Below are 15,183 nucleotides of genomic sequence, written 5' to 3'. Positions count from 1 at the left end.
CACCTCATGCAAAGAATTGACTCACTGGAAAAGACCCTGATGCTGGGAGTGATTAGGGGCAGGAGGAGAAGGGGACGACAGAGGATGGGTTCGCTAAATGGCATCACCGACCTGATGGACATGAGTTTGAGTGAACTCTGGGAGTTGGTGATGGACAGGGAGGCCTGGAGTTCTGCAATTCATGGGGTCACAAAGAGCCAGACATGACTGAGTGACTGAACTGAACTGAACTGAACTGAGGTTACTTGTAACATCTAACACAATGCAAATGGGGTATGGTCAGTCTGCTGGTGTGTGTTTTGCTTTTTGGAGCTTTCTGGAATTTCTTTTCAACTATTTGTGATCCAGATTTGGTTCAATCCAGATACGGAACCACGGACACGGAGGGCTGCCTTTAACTCTATGGAGCAACATATTGATGAGTCTTTGCAAGTGGTGGTGGGAGGGACAGAAGGAGAAAGTGAGCAGGGTCACACAAGAACAAGAATCTTTAGGTCTTGGAGAGGGTGCAATCATTTCTACTCTGCTTTAGAGAAGGCCCATCTGGAAAACAACACTTATGGAAAATGGCTTTTTTACTTTGGTTAAGGGAACTTCAGAGCAGTAGTTCTCACACTGATCATAGAGCCCTTTGGAAATATAATGAAATCACGCAGATCTTGACTCTGAAAAAACACATATATATAATGAGCAAAAATTGCTATATATCTTGGCTCTTCTCTTACCACTTTGGAGCCGTCTCTTGGAGCAATCTGACAGGCTGTACCCCAAGCTATAGTCCTCAGAAAGTCCACTTAATAAAACACAATTCTCAACTTTTAGATTGCGCAATTTTTTTTTTCAGCCAACACTGACTTAGGGCTAAAACAAGTTGTTTTTCAGTCAGTTTTTAGAGGGAAGCATCTGTTTAGTGACTAAATTTCAGAATGGTTCACATTTATTAAATTAGCATACATTACTTTTGACAACATTCATTAAGCTCTTTTTAATGACTCCAGAAATTCTCCACATGATCATTGGTCCACAGTTTTCAATGATTTAGGCAAGTTTGTACAAAAGAAACAATTGTAGCAGAGAAGTTGAAAGTAAAGCTTATTTCAGTGTTTGGGCAAAGCCTCCTTCCTAGATCACAGGACATTCTCTTATTGTTACTTTCTTGCTAACTTGTCCCCCAACTAGTTATAGTGCTTTTTGTGGTGTATATTAATATATACAGGCTTCCTGCCTGCCTCAGACGGTAAAGAACCCACCTGCAATGAGACAGACCGGGGTTTGTTCCCTGGGTTGGGACGATCCCCTGGAGAAGGAAATGGCGACCCACTCCAGTATTCTTGCCTGGAGAATCCTCACAGACAGAGGAGCCTAGCAGGTACAGTCCTTGGGGTTGCAAAGAGTCAGACATGAGTGAGTGACAGCACAGCACAGCATTAATATACGCGATGGAATATTACTCAGCCGGAAAGAAAGAAAGAAATTTTGCCATTTGCAACAAAATGGATGGACTTGGAAGACATCATGATAAGTGAATTAAGTCAGACAAAGAAAGACAAATTCTGTACTGTATGATACCACTTATATGTGGAATCTGAAAACTACAGCAAACTAGTGAACAAAAAGAAAGGAAGCAGGCTCACAGATAAAGAGAACAAATTAGTGGTTACTCGTAGGGGGAGGGAGGGGAAGAGGAGCAATGTAGGGCTGGGGGGAAAGTTATTGTAGGATTACATGAAATCATGTGTGTGAGACTTGAAAATTATAAAGCACACTAGAATTTAAAGAGTCTTTCATTCAGCAAAAAATAAAAAATAAAAAAATTAAAAGACACATCTCACTCCTTACCGCTTTCCACTATCTGGAACTTCAATGGCTTCCCACACTTCTTGGTTGGAAATGTAAACCCTTAAGGCTATTAACTCACCTACATTTCACAGTCCAGCCCTTGTTGGTGTCTCCCATCTCCTCTCAGGCTCTGCTCCTCTTACCCTTTCTGAGCTTCCCTGAGATCCCTGAACAGAGTTCACTTTCTCATTTCTGCATCTCAATATGTACAGTTCCCATACACTGAACACTGTCTGGTCTTTATCACCACCTCCTCGTCTCTACCCAACAGCTATTTATCCTTCAGGAACCAGCTCAAATGTCTCTCTGTTAAAGGTTTTTCCCAAGCCTCCAATTAGACAGAAACCTCCCCTCCCCCAACTAAAGCACAAGCTGACCTTAGAGATATTACAGGTTCTTATCCAGATCATCCCAATAAAACGAAATTGCAATAAAGTGAATCATGAATTTTTTGGTTTCCCAAGTGCATATAAAAGTTGTGTTTATACTATAATGCAGTCTATCAAGTATACAATAGTATTTTGTCTAAAAACATAATGTACCTGCCTTAATGTAAAAATATATTATTGTTAAAAAGGCTACCACCACATGAGCCTTCAGTGAGTTACAACCTTTTTGTGATAGTAATGTCAAAGATCGTTGATCACAGATCACCGTAACAAACACATTAATAATGAAAAAGTTTCAAATATCATGAGAATTAATAGAATCTGACACAGAGACAAAAAGCGATTAAATGCCATTGGAAAAATGGACTTGCTTGATGCAAGATTGCCACAAACATTCAACTTGTCAAAAAAATGCAATATTGGCTAAGCACAATAATGTAAAACACAATAAAATCAGGTCTGCCTGTACAGTTCTAGAGCACCTTGTTCTCATTCTGACACTCATTACAGTTGACTCCAATTGCATGTTTAATGTCTGTAAATTCTGAAAGATTGGGAATCGATTCTGTGTTGTTGAACTCTATGCCCTTCATTTCCCAGTGTCTGATATCCAATAGATAGTTGATGAATCTTTATTGAATAAGAATGAATGAATGCATAAAAGTAATGGATTTCAAGGTTAATTATTAAAGTATAAAAGGTTATTTTGAAGTCTGAGAATTAACACCCAATAATTTAACTATGGCTCTCTCACTTGTTATATTTTACACATTTCCATTGTTTACAGGCAAAATTCTGTCAGTAAGGAATTTTCCCCTTCTCTAAAAAATCTTTTGTTTTCTTGGATATAAGTATGTTTTCTTGTTTGCCATGAAACATTTGTAAGATGGCTGGAGCATACGTACTATGTACATTTCATCATGAAGAAACTGATGTTCAGGCAGTTTAAGGGATTTTTTTCTAAGTCTCAGAAAACCCTGAACTTTTTGGATGGCAACTCTTGTGTTCTTATACCTACAGGATATTTCATTAGACAATGACATTTAATTTTTTTATTCTTGCATGCTAACAGAAAAGAGAAGTGGAATCAGGAGACCAAAATGCTAGTCCCAATCCTGCTATGTGCTTGACCATTTACTGCATCCTTGTAGGCATCCTTTTCATCTATGAAATAGAGAAGTTGGATTCATGATCTTGAAGATGTCTCCTATACTGCTATGAACAGCAGGGAAATAAAAACTCAAAGTAAAATTTTCGAAGAAACTATAGTGTCAATGTCTTGTCAGAGATACACACAATAATTGTCCATTTATATAAAAATGTCATAAAATCAGACTATAATAAATATTGAAGCTATGTTGGAGAAAATATCAACTAGGGTAAATCACTTTAATGGGTTTCCTCTCGACAAGAAAATTCCCTTTATCTTGCATGGGAAATGAAAGAAAAATAGTATCAAAGGCAGCTTAGAAATTGAAAAATAAATATATTCATTCCTTCATTCAAAAGAAAAAATATCCATTGAGCATTTTCTATGCACCAGGCTCTGTTACAGGTCCTGAGAGCAGCATGCATGTCATCAGGCTAGAAGATTCAGGGCGGGGGATGGGGAACAGTTGGTGTCACCATTGTGTGCCCAGCACCAGGAAACCATACCCCGTTAACCTTTGCTAAAAGGAGAGAAGAGGAAGGAAGGGGAAGCATTCCGCTCAGAAGTACCCACACAAGGGCTTCCCTGTTGGCTCAGTGGCAGAGATTGCAGGAGACATGGGTTCAATCCCTTATCCAGGAAGATCCCACGTGCAACGGAGCAACTTGGCCCGTGTGCCGCAACTATTGAGCCTCTGCCCTAGAACCCAGGAGCCAAAGCTACTGAGCCCACATGGCGCAGCTACTGAAGCCTATGCTCCTTGGAGCCTGTGCTCTGGAACAAGAGAAGCCCAGGCACCACAACTAGAGAGTAGCTTCCGCCCTGTGCAACTAGAGAAAATCCCGCGCAACAGTGAAGATCCGGCACAGCTAAAAGTAGTAAAAATAAACAAATAAATAACTATTTAAAAACAAACAAAAAAGAAGAACCCACACAGCACTCTTCCGAACAGATTCCTGGTGCAAAAGAGGCCCCCCACCCCGTTTCTTTTCCACCAATAAGCTATATCCTTGAATGCCTGCTTGCTAGGCAGAGAAAATCTCTATTTCAAGTCACAGTCTGGGATTTATGTGTAGTAAAGATGGCTGTGCTCCCAGGAGCTTTGGGCATATTTAAAAATCTTGTGACTGGAAAAAGAACATTAGGAACAAGCTGATTGAAAAACACTTCGCTTTTCCATATTAAGGTTTCTGTCCCCTTGGCCTGTTCCTCAGTAAACTATAGAGAGGAAGACAGTGCTTTGTTCTCTTACATTCATTCTGTGCATTTCTACCTAGGAAGAATTTATTTTTATTTATGAGTTTATGAATTTTATGAATGTATACATGTAAGAATGAACATAGCATAAGGTAAAAATCAGAACAGATGCTAAATGTACTTTCTTTGATTTTGAGGTTTTGCTGGTTCTGATTAGCTAAAAGGAAGATGTAATTTTCACATTCGTGTATGTTTCAGATCCTTTAAATTATTGCAATAAACATGTTATAAGTAACAAAAACAAAAAATATAATTTCCCCCAAATTGAATATATAATAGATCACATCACATCTTTTCATTTCAGATCCTTTAAATTCCACACATTATCACTGCCTTCATCCAACAATCATTTGGGCTGGTTTTCCTTGATCTTGAAAAACTCAATCTGCACAACTGTTGCTTTTTCTCTACCAATATTCCCTCAATATTAGTAGTAATAGTCTTGAGACTTTTAAACTAGACATTATCAATCCACAAGGAATTGTTTTTTAAGAATTTTACAGGTACCTTTTTCATTAAAAAAGTTTAGGTCACAGTTCTCTGCCTTGCCTTCTCTAATCCAGCATAAAAGAGGTTATATTTTACTAGGAAATTGTTCCAATTTTGTTAATTTGATTTCCTTTATCTTATAATTTCTATGTTTATATAGTATTGAAGAAAAAACTACATGCATTCTTCTTAATAGGAGGTCAATATTATACCTTCAGAACTTCTTCTAAGTTAAAACTTTAATTCCAAGCTAATCTTGAATTATTAGAAATGTTATTAAATATTTCACATAGTTGGAACAGAGCACATGTGTATTTCAGATCCTTTTAACAGGGGTTGAAATTTCTAATTAGTCCAGATCAGGTGCAATTCTTCCTAAAATAAACTACAAAACTGAACTTTGTTCCTGAAAAAAATAATCATGAAACCCAAAAAGTAAATATTAATTCTATATTTCTGTTTTGTCATAACATGAATTTGTAATTTTGATTTAAATGCGCATTTCCTGACCAAGACTGATATTTTCAGTTGTCTCTCCCTTCAACACGTAGAGCAGTGTAAGTTTTCATTGCCTGTTGAAATAGACAAGGTTAAACCTCGTCTAAACCTGTATTAGGTTTGAATACTTTCCTCACTCACAAGGGCAGTTCATTCTCACTAGAGTGAGTTCTGTGAATTCCTAATCTACATTCTCCAGTGATCTGGCAAATAGATGCCTCAGGGGCAGTACAAACCTTTATTGGTCACTTCCCAAGAGACTTCAAAGAGCAGTAAATTCTCCACAGGAAGTCCGGCTTCCCACCGAGGCAGCCCACCTAGGGATGTCACAGACAGCGACCGACCTCGAAGCATTCTTCCTTCAGTTCTCCGGCACTTTTGGTCTCTCTTTCGGTGACCTGTTCTCCTAGGGGTGATGCGTGTTAGGGACACAGAGGTTCAGAGCTGGGAGATGGAAGAGTTTGGTAGCTTCTCATATGAAGTAAACCAGCAGAAATAAATCTCGTGGACTTCCCAGAGAATTCCCAATGGAAAGCAGAATTCTCAGCTCCTTTTACACTCTTTCTGGGGAGGTCCAGTGAGGACACTATCTCTGATCGATATCTACCCAAATAACCCAGAGCATCACAAGTAAAACCCACCAGTTTAGGGCTTAGGTAAACACTCTTAGGATAACAGAATCTTTACAGGCTCAACATGACGTTAGCAAGGACCTTTAACCCCTGTCCTCTAGAACAAACTCCTAGACTCACACAGTCACTGGTACTTATTTCATCACCTTCAAAGTGATCCAAGAATAGCAATTCCACTTATAAAGTATGCAGATCATTGCAGGTTACATATAAAATTCATTGGGACATGTTTCTAAGCTTCAAATCTCTTTAGATTTCCTAAATGTTTTTTTTTCTTTTGATTCCCATTTTTAGATCAATAAAAACATTATTTCTAGTTGTTTTATTCCACATTGACAAATTGAATTTTGATGATAAACACTGATCTTGGTTCCCCTTTCCTTGATTACTTTTCTTAAAAAATTCCTTATGGAAAAGTATAAATACCAGGATGTCTCTAGGTATAATATACAAAGAATGTAATTTTGATCAATGACCTTTAGATCATTTTAATGAGGTTGTAGAAATTAATTTCAGTCAATTTACCTCAAATGTTATCAAACTGATAAAGAATAATTCAATGGATGGGAAAGATTGGAATAAATATAAACAAAATTCTTACAATGGTTTTCTTTAGGTGGTAGTGATGACAATTAATATTTAGGTGATCTTTTCTGTTTACTGTTATCCTACAAATTTTCTGCAATAAACACATGTGCATATAGTCATACCATACACAGAACAAGGAAAGGATTTTTGAAAGTACAATCAGATCACCTCCTGATTATTTCACTCTCACTCTCATTACTTTGGATTTTTGAAATTCCTGGGGTTGGCTTTCACCTGGGGCTTTGCCTCAAATACCAACACTCTCAACAACCCTTCACTTCCTAACAATCCCTCAAAGTAAACTAACCCTTGTAAATACTAACCCAAAGTAATATAACCCTTGAACCTATTATTCCTGACACGAGGACACACTTTGTCAATTCTTTGCTTTTTAGCAGTGAATGTCTTTTTCAAAATTGCTCCCTGAGTCAACAGAAGTGAAATAAATGAACCATATTTTCCCACTGAGGCAGCCCACCTAGGGATGTCACAGATAGCGATTGACCTCGAAGCACTCTCCCTTCAGTTCTCTGGAACTTTCGGTCCCTGTCTCGGCGAACTGGAATCCTAGGAGTGGTGCGTGTTAGGGAAGCAGAGGTTCAGAGCTGGGAGATCACAGGCGCTGGTAGATTCTCATATGAGGTAAAAACCAGCAGAAACAAATCTCATGGACTTCCCAGAGAATTCCAAATGGAAGGCCGAATTCTCAGCTCCTTTTACACTCTTTCAGGAAAAATACATATATTTTTTTTCCATGGACATACTTCCATGGAAATATGTCCATGGAAAATGCCTTTATCAATCCACATTTATCTGGATAAATTTGCTTTCCTTCAGATATATATGAAAAGAATGCAGTCATTTATGCAACAAGATTTAGAAGAGAATCAGAGAAAGGTCTCTGTTTCCTATATTCCTGAATACTCTCCTTTAAGATTTGTGCTAAAAGGACAAACTGATTAATTGGGAGCTAAAAGAACAGATATCTAGACAGAAAGGGAGATGGGATTTCTCCAAGACAGCAGAAAGACTCTCAACAGTTCCTGAGCTCTAATTTTACTCATATCAACATTTTATCATTCAGTAAAAAGAGATGATATACACCTTAATATCTAAAAACCAAACAAACCAATCAAAAAAATGGGTGGAAGACCTAAACAGACATTCCTCCAAAGAAGATATACAGACAGCCAACAGGTCCATGAAAGGATGTGTGTGTGTGCTAAGTCGCTTCAGTCATGTCCGACTCTTTGCCATCCCGTAGACTGTAGCCCACCAGGTTCCCCTGCCCATGGGATTCTCCAGGCAAGAATACTGGAGGGGGTTGCCACGACCTCCTCCTGAGGATCCTCCCCTCCCAGGGATTGAACTCATGTCTCCTGCGGCTCCTGTATTGCAGGTGGATTCTTTACTGCTGAGCCCCTGGGGAAGCCCTACATGAAAGGATGTTCAGTCGATAATTACTAGAGAAATGCAAACCAGGACTACAATGAGGTATCATCTCACACTAATCAGAATGTCCATCATTTAAAAAGTCTACAGATAAATACTGGAGAGGGTGGGGAAAAAAGGCAACACTCCCACACTGTTGGTGGGAATGTAGACTGGCACAGCCTCTATGCAGAACAGTATGGAGATTCCTTGAAAAGCTACAAATTGTTACCACAATTCTGTAATTCCACTCCTATGGCACCCCACTCCAGTACTCTTGCCTGGAAAATCCCATGGATGGAGGAGCCTGGTGGGCTGCCGTCTACAGGGTGGCACAGAGTCGGACACGACTGAAGCAACTTCACTTTCACTTTTCACTTTCATGCATTGGAGAAAGAAATGGCAACCCACTCCAGTGTTCTTGCCTGGAGAATCCCAGGGATGGGAGAGCCTGGTGGGCTGCCGTCTATGGGGTCGCATATAGTCGGACACGACTGAATCGACTTAGCAGCAGTAGCAGTAGCAGGCATATATCTGGAGAAAACTCTGATTCAAAAAGATAACATGAATCACTTTGCTGTTCACCTGAAACTAACACAACATTGTAAATTACCTATTCTTCAAGGACTTCCCTGGTGGTCATACTCTGTGCTTCCACTGCAGGGGGCTGGGATTTGATCCCTGGTCAAGGAAGTGAGGGCTTTCCGGTGGCTCAGTGGTAAAGAATCTGCCTGCCAATGCAGGGGACATATGTTCAATCCCTGGGTCAGGAAGAACCCTGGAGAAGGAAATGGCAACCCACTTCAGTATTCTTGCCTGGGAAATCCCATAGAGAGAGGAGCCTTGTGGGCTACAGTCTCTGGGGTCACAAGAGTCAGACACGACTTAGTAACTAAACAATACCAGGAAAGTAAGATCTTGCAGCTACGTGTAGAGTGGCAAATACAAAAACAAAAACAAAAACAAAAAAACATACATTCAATTTAAAAGAGCTTAAACAAATAAGAACTTTGAAAAACAAGGCTCAGGTGGGCTTCCCTAGTGACAATATTCCATGTGTTGCACATAGAGCCCAGGAAAATAACGAGTACAAAATTCCATGTAGAGAAGACAATGGGAGCTCCATATTTAACAGTACTTTTCCTAGACTCTGCCTTATGCTGTTCTTCTCTTGGTTGATTTTAATCTCTGTATTTTCTGTAATAAACCATAACAGTGAGGATAACCAAAAAGAGAGAGGTCAGAGGAAAATTTAGAGGATAAAAAAGGATATCCAGCTGGTTTCCTTGGTAAGTATTCCAGCAGAGGTCACTAGATACATTTAGAAAACCACACATCTGCTTTGCAATTTTGCAATCTTCTTGGAAGTCTTTAGGGTTTCAAAGGCTTGATTAGCCCTCACCTGCATGTCCAGAAGGATTCTATTAACACATATATGGAGCACCTACTGTGTACTACTATTGTAGGAGCTGAAGGTATATTCTATAAATGGTAGACAAGTCCCTGCCTCTGTATGAATGCTGCTGCTGCTGCTAAGTCGCTTTAGTCGTGTCCAACTCTGTGCAACCCCATGGACGGCAGCCTACCAGACTCCCCTGTCCCTGGGATTCTTCAGGCAAGAACACTGGAGTGGGTTGCCATTTCCTTCTCCAATGCATGAAAGTGAAAAGTGAAAGTGAAGTCGCTCAGTTGTTTCCAACTCTTCATGACCCCATGGACTGCAGCCTACCAGGCTCCTCCGTCCATCGGATTTTCCAGGCAAGAGTACTGGAGTGGGGTGCCATTGCCTTCTCTGGCCTCCGTGTGAATAGATAGACATTGGGAATACCAGACCACCTAACCTGCCTCTTGAGAAATCTGTATGCAGGTCAGGAAGCAACAGTTAGAACTGGACATGGAACAACAGACTGGTTCCAAATAGGAAAAGGAGTACATCAAGGCTGTGTATTGTCACCCTGCTTATTTAACTTATATGCAGAGTACATCATGAGAAACGCTGGACTGGAAGAAGCACAAGCTGGAATCAAGATTGCTGGGAGAAGTATCAATAACCTCAGATATGCAGATGACACCACCCTTATGGCGGAAAGTGAAGAGGAACTAAAAAGCCTCTTGATGAAAGTGAAAGAGGAGAGTGAAAAAGTTGGCTTAAAGCTCAACATTCAGAAAACGAAGATCATGGCATCCGGTCCCATCACTCCATGGGAAATAGATGGGGAAACAGTGGAAACAGTGTCAGACTTTATTTCCAAAATCACTGCAGATGGTGACTGCAGCCATGGAATTAAAAGACGCTTACTCCTTGGAAGAAAAGCTATGACCAACCTAGATAGCATATTCAAAAGCAGAGACATTACTTTGCCGACTAAGGTCCGTCTAGTCAAGGCTATGGTTTTTCCTCTGGTCATGTATGGATGTGAGAGCTGGACTGTGAAGAAAGCTGAGTGCTGAAGAATTGATGCTTTTGAACTGTGGTGTTGGAGAAGACTCTTGCGAGTCCCTTGGACTGCAAGGAGATCCAACCAGTCCATTCTGAAGATCAACTCTGGGATTTCTTTGGAAGGAATGATGCTAAAGCTGAAACTCCAGTACTTTGGCCACCTCATGGGAAGAGTTGACTCATTGGAAAAGACCCTGATGCTGGGAGGGATTGGGGGCAGGAGGAGAAGGGGACAACCAAGGATGGGATGGCTGGAGTATCACTGACTCGATGGACTTGAGTCTGAGTGAACTCCAGGAGTTGGTGATGGACAGGGAGGCCTGGCGTGCTGCAATTCATGGGGTCGCAAAGAGTCAGACATGACTGAGAGACTGAACTGAACTGAATCATGTAAGCCAAAGTTTCCAAAGAAGAAAAACCACAATGGTAGAGGGTTCCATTTGATAGAAATGGGTGCTTCAGCTGGAGAGGGCAAGGAAGATGACTCTGAGGAAGTGTTACATGAATTGAGACACAAATAATGAAAAGCGGCTGCACTTGAAGATCTGGGAGAAGAGAGAGTAATGCCTTTAAGTCACACAGCAACAGAACGACCAATGTGCTTAGGGCCCAGAGTGAAATGAATGAGAAGGCTGAAGGGGAAAAAGAGACAAAAGCAGAGAACAAATCAAAGAAATGTTGGTTGAAAACTTTTATTTTTGTTGATTTGGAAAATCATTGACTGATTTTATGCAGGGTAACAATGTGATCTTATTTATGCTCTGAATAGATTTCTCAGTTTTCTCTACAAGAAAGAAAAAAAAAAAGGAATATTGAGAAGGGCAAGAGAAGAGGCTTGGAATCTGAGGTTATGAAGCTTTTCTATCAGTTACAGATTCTAGGATGTAGTACTTTACCCCTTCCATAGATAATCTCCTGTTTTCTTCTCAACAAGGTATTAACGTTTGATCTTTTTCTTCTTAAAGTATAGAGAGTGCCTTTCCAAGGTGGCATCTCTCTATAGTTCACTTCTACACTCTCACTTGTCTATTTTCTGTAGCTTATTATGCATGGGTTGCTGCTGTCACTACAGAAATAAGATTAAAATAGAGAGTTAAATGCAATGTCTCAGGGACTGTGAACAGAATCCTTGACTTCATGAAGTTTACATTCTAGCAGGGAAAGTCAGTATGAAACAAGTAGCTAAAGGACTTTGAAAGTGATAAATTAAATACAGGTAACACCATAGCCTTGACTAGACGGACCTTTGTTGGCAAAGTAATGTCTTCGCTTTTGAATATGCTATCTAGGTTGGTCATAACTTTTCTTCCAAGGAGTAAGCGTCTTTTAATTTCATGGCTGCAGTCACCATCTGCAGTGATTTTGGAGCCCCCAAAAATAAAGTCTGACACTGTTTCCACTGTTTCCCATCTATTTCCCATGAAGTAATGGGACCGGATGCCATGATCTTCATTTTCTGAATGTTGAGCTTTAAGCCAACTTTTTCACTCTCCTCTTTCACTTTCATCAAGAGGCTTTTAGTTCCTCTTCACTTTCTGCTGTAAACTTTGGAAGGAATGATGCTAAAGCTGAAACTCCAGTACTTTGGCCACCTCATGCGAAGAGTTGACTCATTCGAAAAGACTTTGATGCTGGGAGGGACTGGGGGCGGGAGGAGAAGGGGACGACAGAGGAGGAGATGGCTGGATGGCATCACTGACTCGATGGATGTCAATCTGAGTGAACTCTGGGAGTTGGTGATGGACAGGGAGGCCTGGCGTGCTGTGATTCATGGGGTCACAAAGAGTCGGACATGACTGAGTGACTGAACTGAACAGTAGAATTAACACAACTAGATATTGAGAATGAGTTCCCAAGAAAGAGAAACAGAAGGAAATCAGAAAAGAAGTAAAACTGTCACTATTTGAGGATGATATGATATTATATACAGAAAACCCTAAAAATTCCACAAAAATATGTTAAAACTAATAAATGAATTCAGTAAAGCTGAAGGATAAAAAATCAATACCAAAATCTGTTGCATTTCTATACACTAATAATAAACTGTGAGAAAGAGAAGTTAAGAAAACAATTCCAATTATAATTGCATCAGAAAGGGACTTCCCTGGTGGTCCACTGGTTTTGAATCCACCTTCCAATGCAGGGGTTGCTAAGCTGCTGCTAAGTCACTTCAGTCGTGTCCAACTCTGTGCGACCCCATAGACGGCAGCCCACCAGGCTCCCCCGTCCCTGGGATTCTCCAGGTAAGAACACTGGGGTGGGGTGCCATTTCCTTCTCCAATGCATGAAAGTGAAAAGTGAAAGTGAAGTCGCTCAGTCGTGTCCGACTCTTTGCGACCTCATGGACGGCAGCCCACCAGGCTCCTCCATCCATGGGATTTTCCAGGCAAGAGTACTGGAGTGGGTTGCCATTTCCTTCTCCATCAATGCAGGGGACCTGGGTTCAATTCCTGGTCAGGGAACTAGGATCCCACGGGCCATAGAGCAACTTGGCCCGCGCAGTGCAACTACTGAGCCTGCGCACTGTGGGGCCCGTGTGCTACAGCTGGGGAGCCAGAGTGCCACAACTGAGGCCCAACGCAGACAAATAAATAAATACATACATATTCTTTTAAGACAATTGCTTCAGAAAGAATAGAATCCAGAAATAAATTTATGACAAAGGAACCAAGAATAAACAATGGGGATAGGACAGTCTTAATAAACGGTGTTGAGAAAGCTGACAGCCACATGCAAGAGAATGACAGTAGGCTGCTCTTTCCTATCTTACTCAAACATTAACCCCAAATGGATTAAAGACTTAAATATAAGACCTGAAACCATAAAACTCTTAGAAGAAGCATAATAAATAAGCTTCTTGACATCAGTCTTGACAATGTTTTTTTGGATTTAACAACAAGAGCAAAGGCAACAAAAGCAAAAATAAACAAGTGGGATTATTTCAAATTAAAAAGCTTCTTCACAGAGAAGGAAACCATCAACAAAATAAAAAAGCAAACTGTGAAGGACAGAAAATATTTGCAAATCATATATGTGATAGTATAGAAGAGACTCATATAACTGAATACCCGCCCCCCCCCAAAAAAAAAAACTGGTTTAAAAATTGGCAGAGGATCTGAATAGACATTTTTCCAAATAGGATGAAAGGTTGTTGCTGAACCACGGATAAGATGCCAGGATTCTTGGCCTCCGGAGGAGAAGAATTCAATCCAGGGCCAGAGATGAGTCTTAATCACTCAGAGCTTTGTGTAATAAAGTTTTATTAAAGTATAAAGGAGATAGAGAAAGCTTCTGACATAGGCATCAGAAGGGGGTAGAAAGAGCACCCCCTTGCTAGTGTAAGCAATGGAGTTATATACTCTCCAATCAGTTATTACAGTGAATCAAAAGAATGTCTGGAGGTTGTAAGGACCTCACTAGACCTACTGCCATCATTTACATTTTAAGATAATAGGATTAGCCAGAAGGTTTTTTCCAGAGACTGTCCTCAAGCAGGATACATTATTGTTATATAATCCTAAGGAATGTAGAGGGACAAAGAATTTTGTCCTTTCTTCCTCCTTGAGAATTCCAGACCCTTCTCTCCTTGGGGACCCCTAGAATTCTTATCAACCTGCCTAGGAAATGACTCTCTCAAGGACATACAGGTGACCATCAGGTACATGAGAATGTACTCAACATCACTAATCATCAGGGAAATGCAAGTCAAAACCACTATGAGACACCACCTTGCACCTGTTAGAACAGCTATTATCAAACGGACCAAAAGTGGCTAGTCCTGGTGAGCATGAGGAGAAGACGAACTCCTCAGACACTGATGATGGGAATGTAAATCAATGTAGCCACTGTGGAAAACAGTTCAAAAAACTGAAAACGACCATATAATTCAGCAATTGCACTCTGGGTATTAATCTGAAGGAAACAGAAATGCTAACTGGAAAAGGTAACTGCACCCTCATGTTCTTTGGAGCATTATTTACCATAGCCAAGATGTGAAAACAACCTTAGTATTCACTGATGGATGAATAGATAAAGAAAATGTGATGTGTGTGTGTGTGTGTGTGTGTGCGCGCGCGTGCGCACGCGCAATGGAACATTAAACTGTGAGAAAGAAGGAAAATTTGCCATTTTTAACAACATGGATGGATCTTGAAGGCATCGTGCTAAGTGAAATAAGTCAGACAGAGAAACGCAGTTACCACATGTGCAATCCAAAAAAAGCCAGACTTACAGAAAGTGTTGATTGGTGATTGCCAGGGGCTAGGGGCTGGGAAAAATGGGGAGATGTTGGTCAAAGGATACAAATTTCCAGCTACAAAATGAATAAGTTCTGGGGGTCAAATGTACAGTATGATGATTATAGTTAGCAATGCTATTACATATGTGATGTTGATAGAGAAGTAGATCTTGAATGCTATAACCAAGATAATTATGTGAGGTGAAACAGGTATCACTCCTACTGCAGTAATG

General features: G+C 40.3%; 1 protein-coding gene across 1 annotated transcript in view; it reads right to left on the bottom strand.

Annotated features, from left to right (window-relative positions):
* The window catches only part of GYS2 (glycogen synthase 2), a 58,002-nt gene extending 51,851 nt beyond the window's left edge, over window positions 1-6,151 (bottom strand). The window contains exon 1 of the mRNA XM_004006794.5: window positions 5,859-6,151. Coding sequence (XP_004006843.1) covers window positions 5,859-5,976 — 118 coding nt within the window. The 5' untranslated portion in view covers window positions 5,977-6,151. The remainder of the gene's footprint in view (window positions 1-5,858) is intronic.
* Between the last annotated feature and the right edge of the window lie 9,032 nt (window positions 6,152-15,183).

The sequence above is a fragment of the Ovis aries genome, chromosome 3 (genome assembly GCF_016772045.2).
Source record: "Ovis aries strain OAR_USU_Benz2616 breed Rambouillet chromosome 3, ARS-UI_Ramb_v3.0, whole genome shotgun sequence".
In the NCBI taxonomy this organism is placed as follows: Eukaryota; Metazoa; Chordata; class Mammalia; order Artiodactyla; family Bovidae; genus Ovis; species Ovis aries.
Note: the sequence above shows the minus strand (reverse complement) of the source record. Positions and strands in the feature narration are given on the sequence as shown.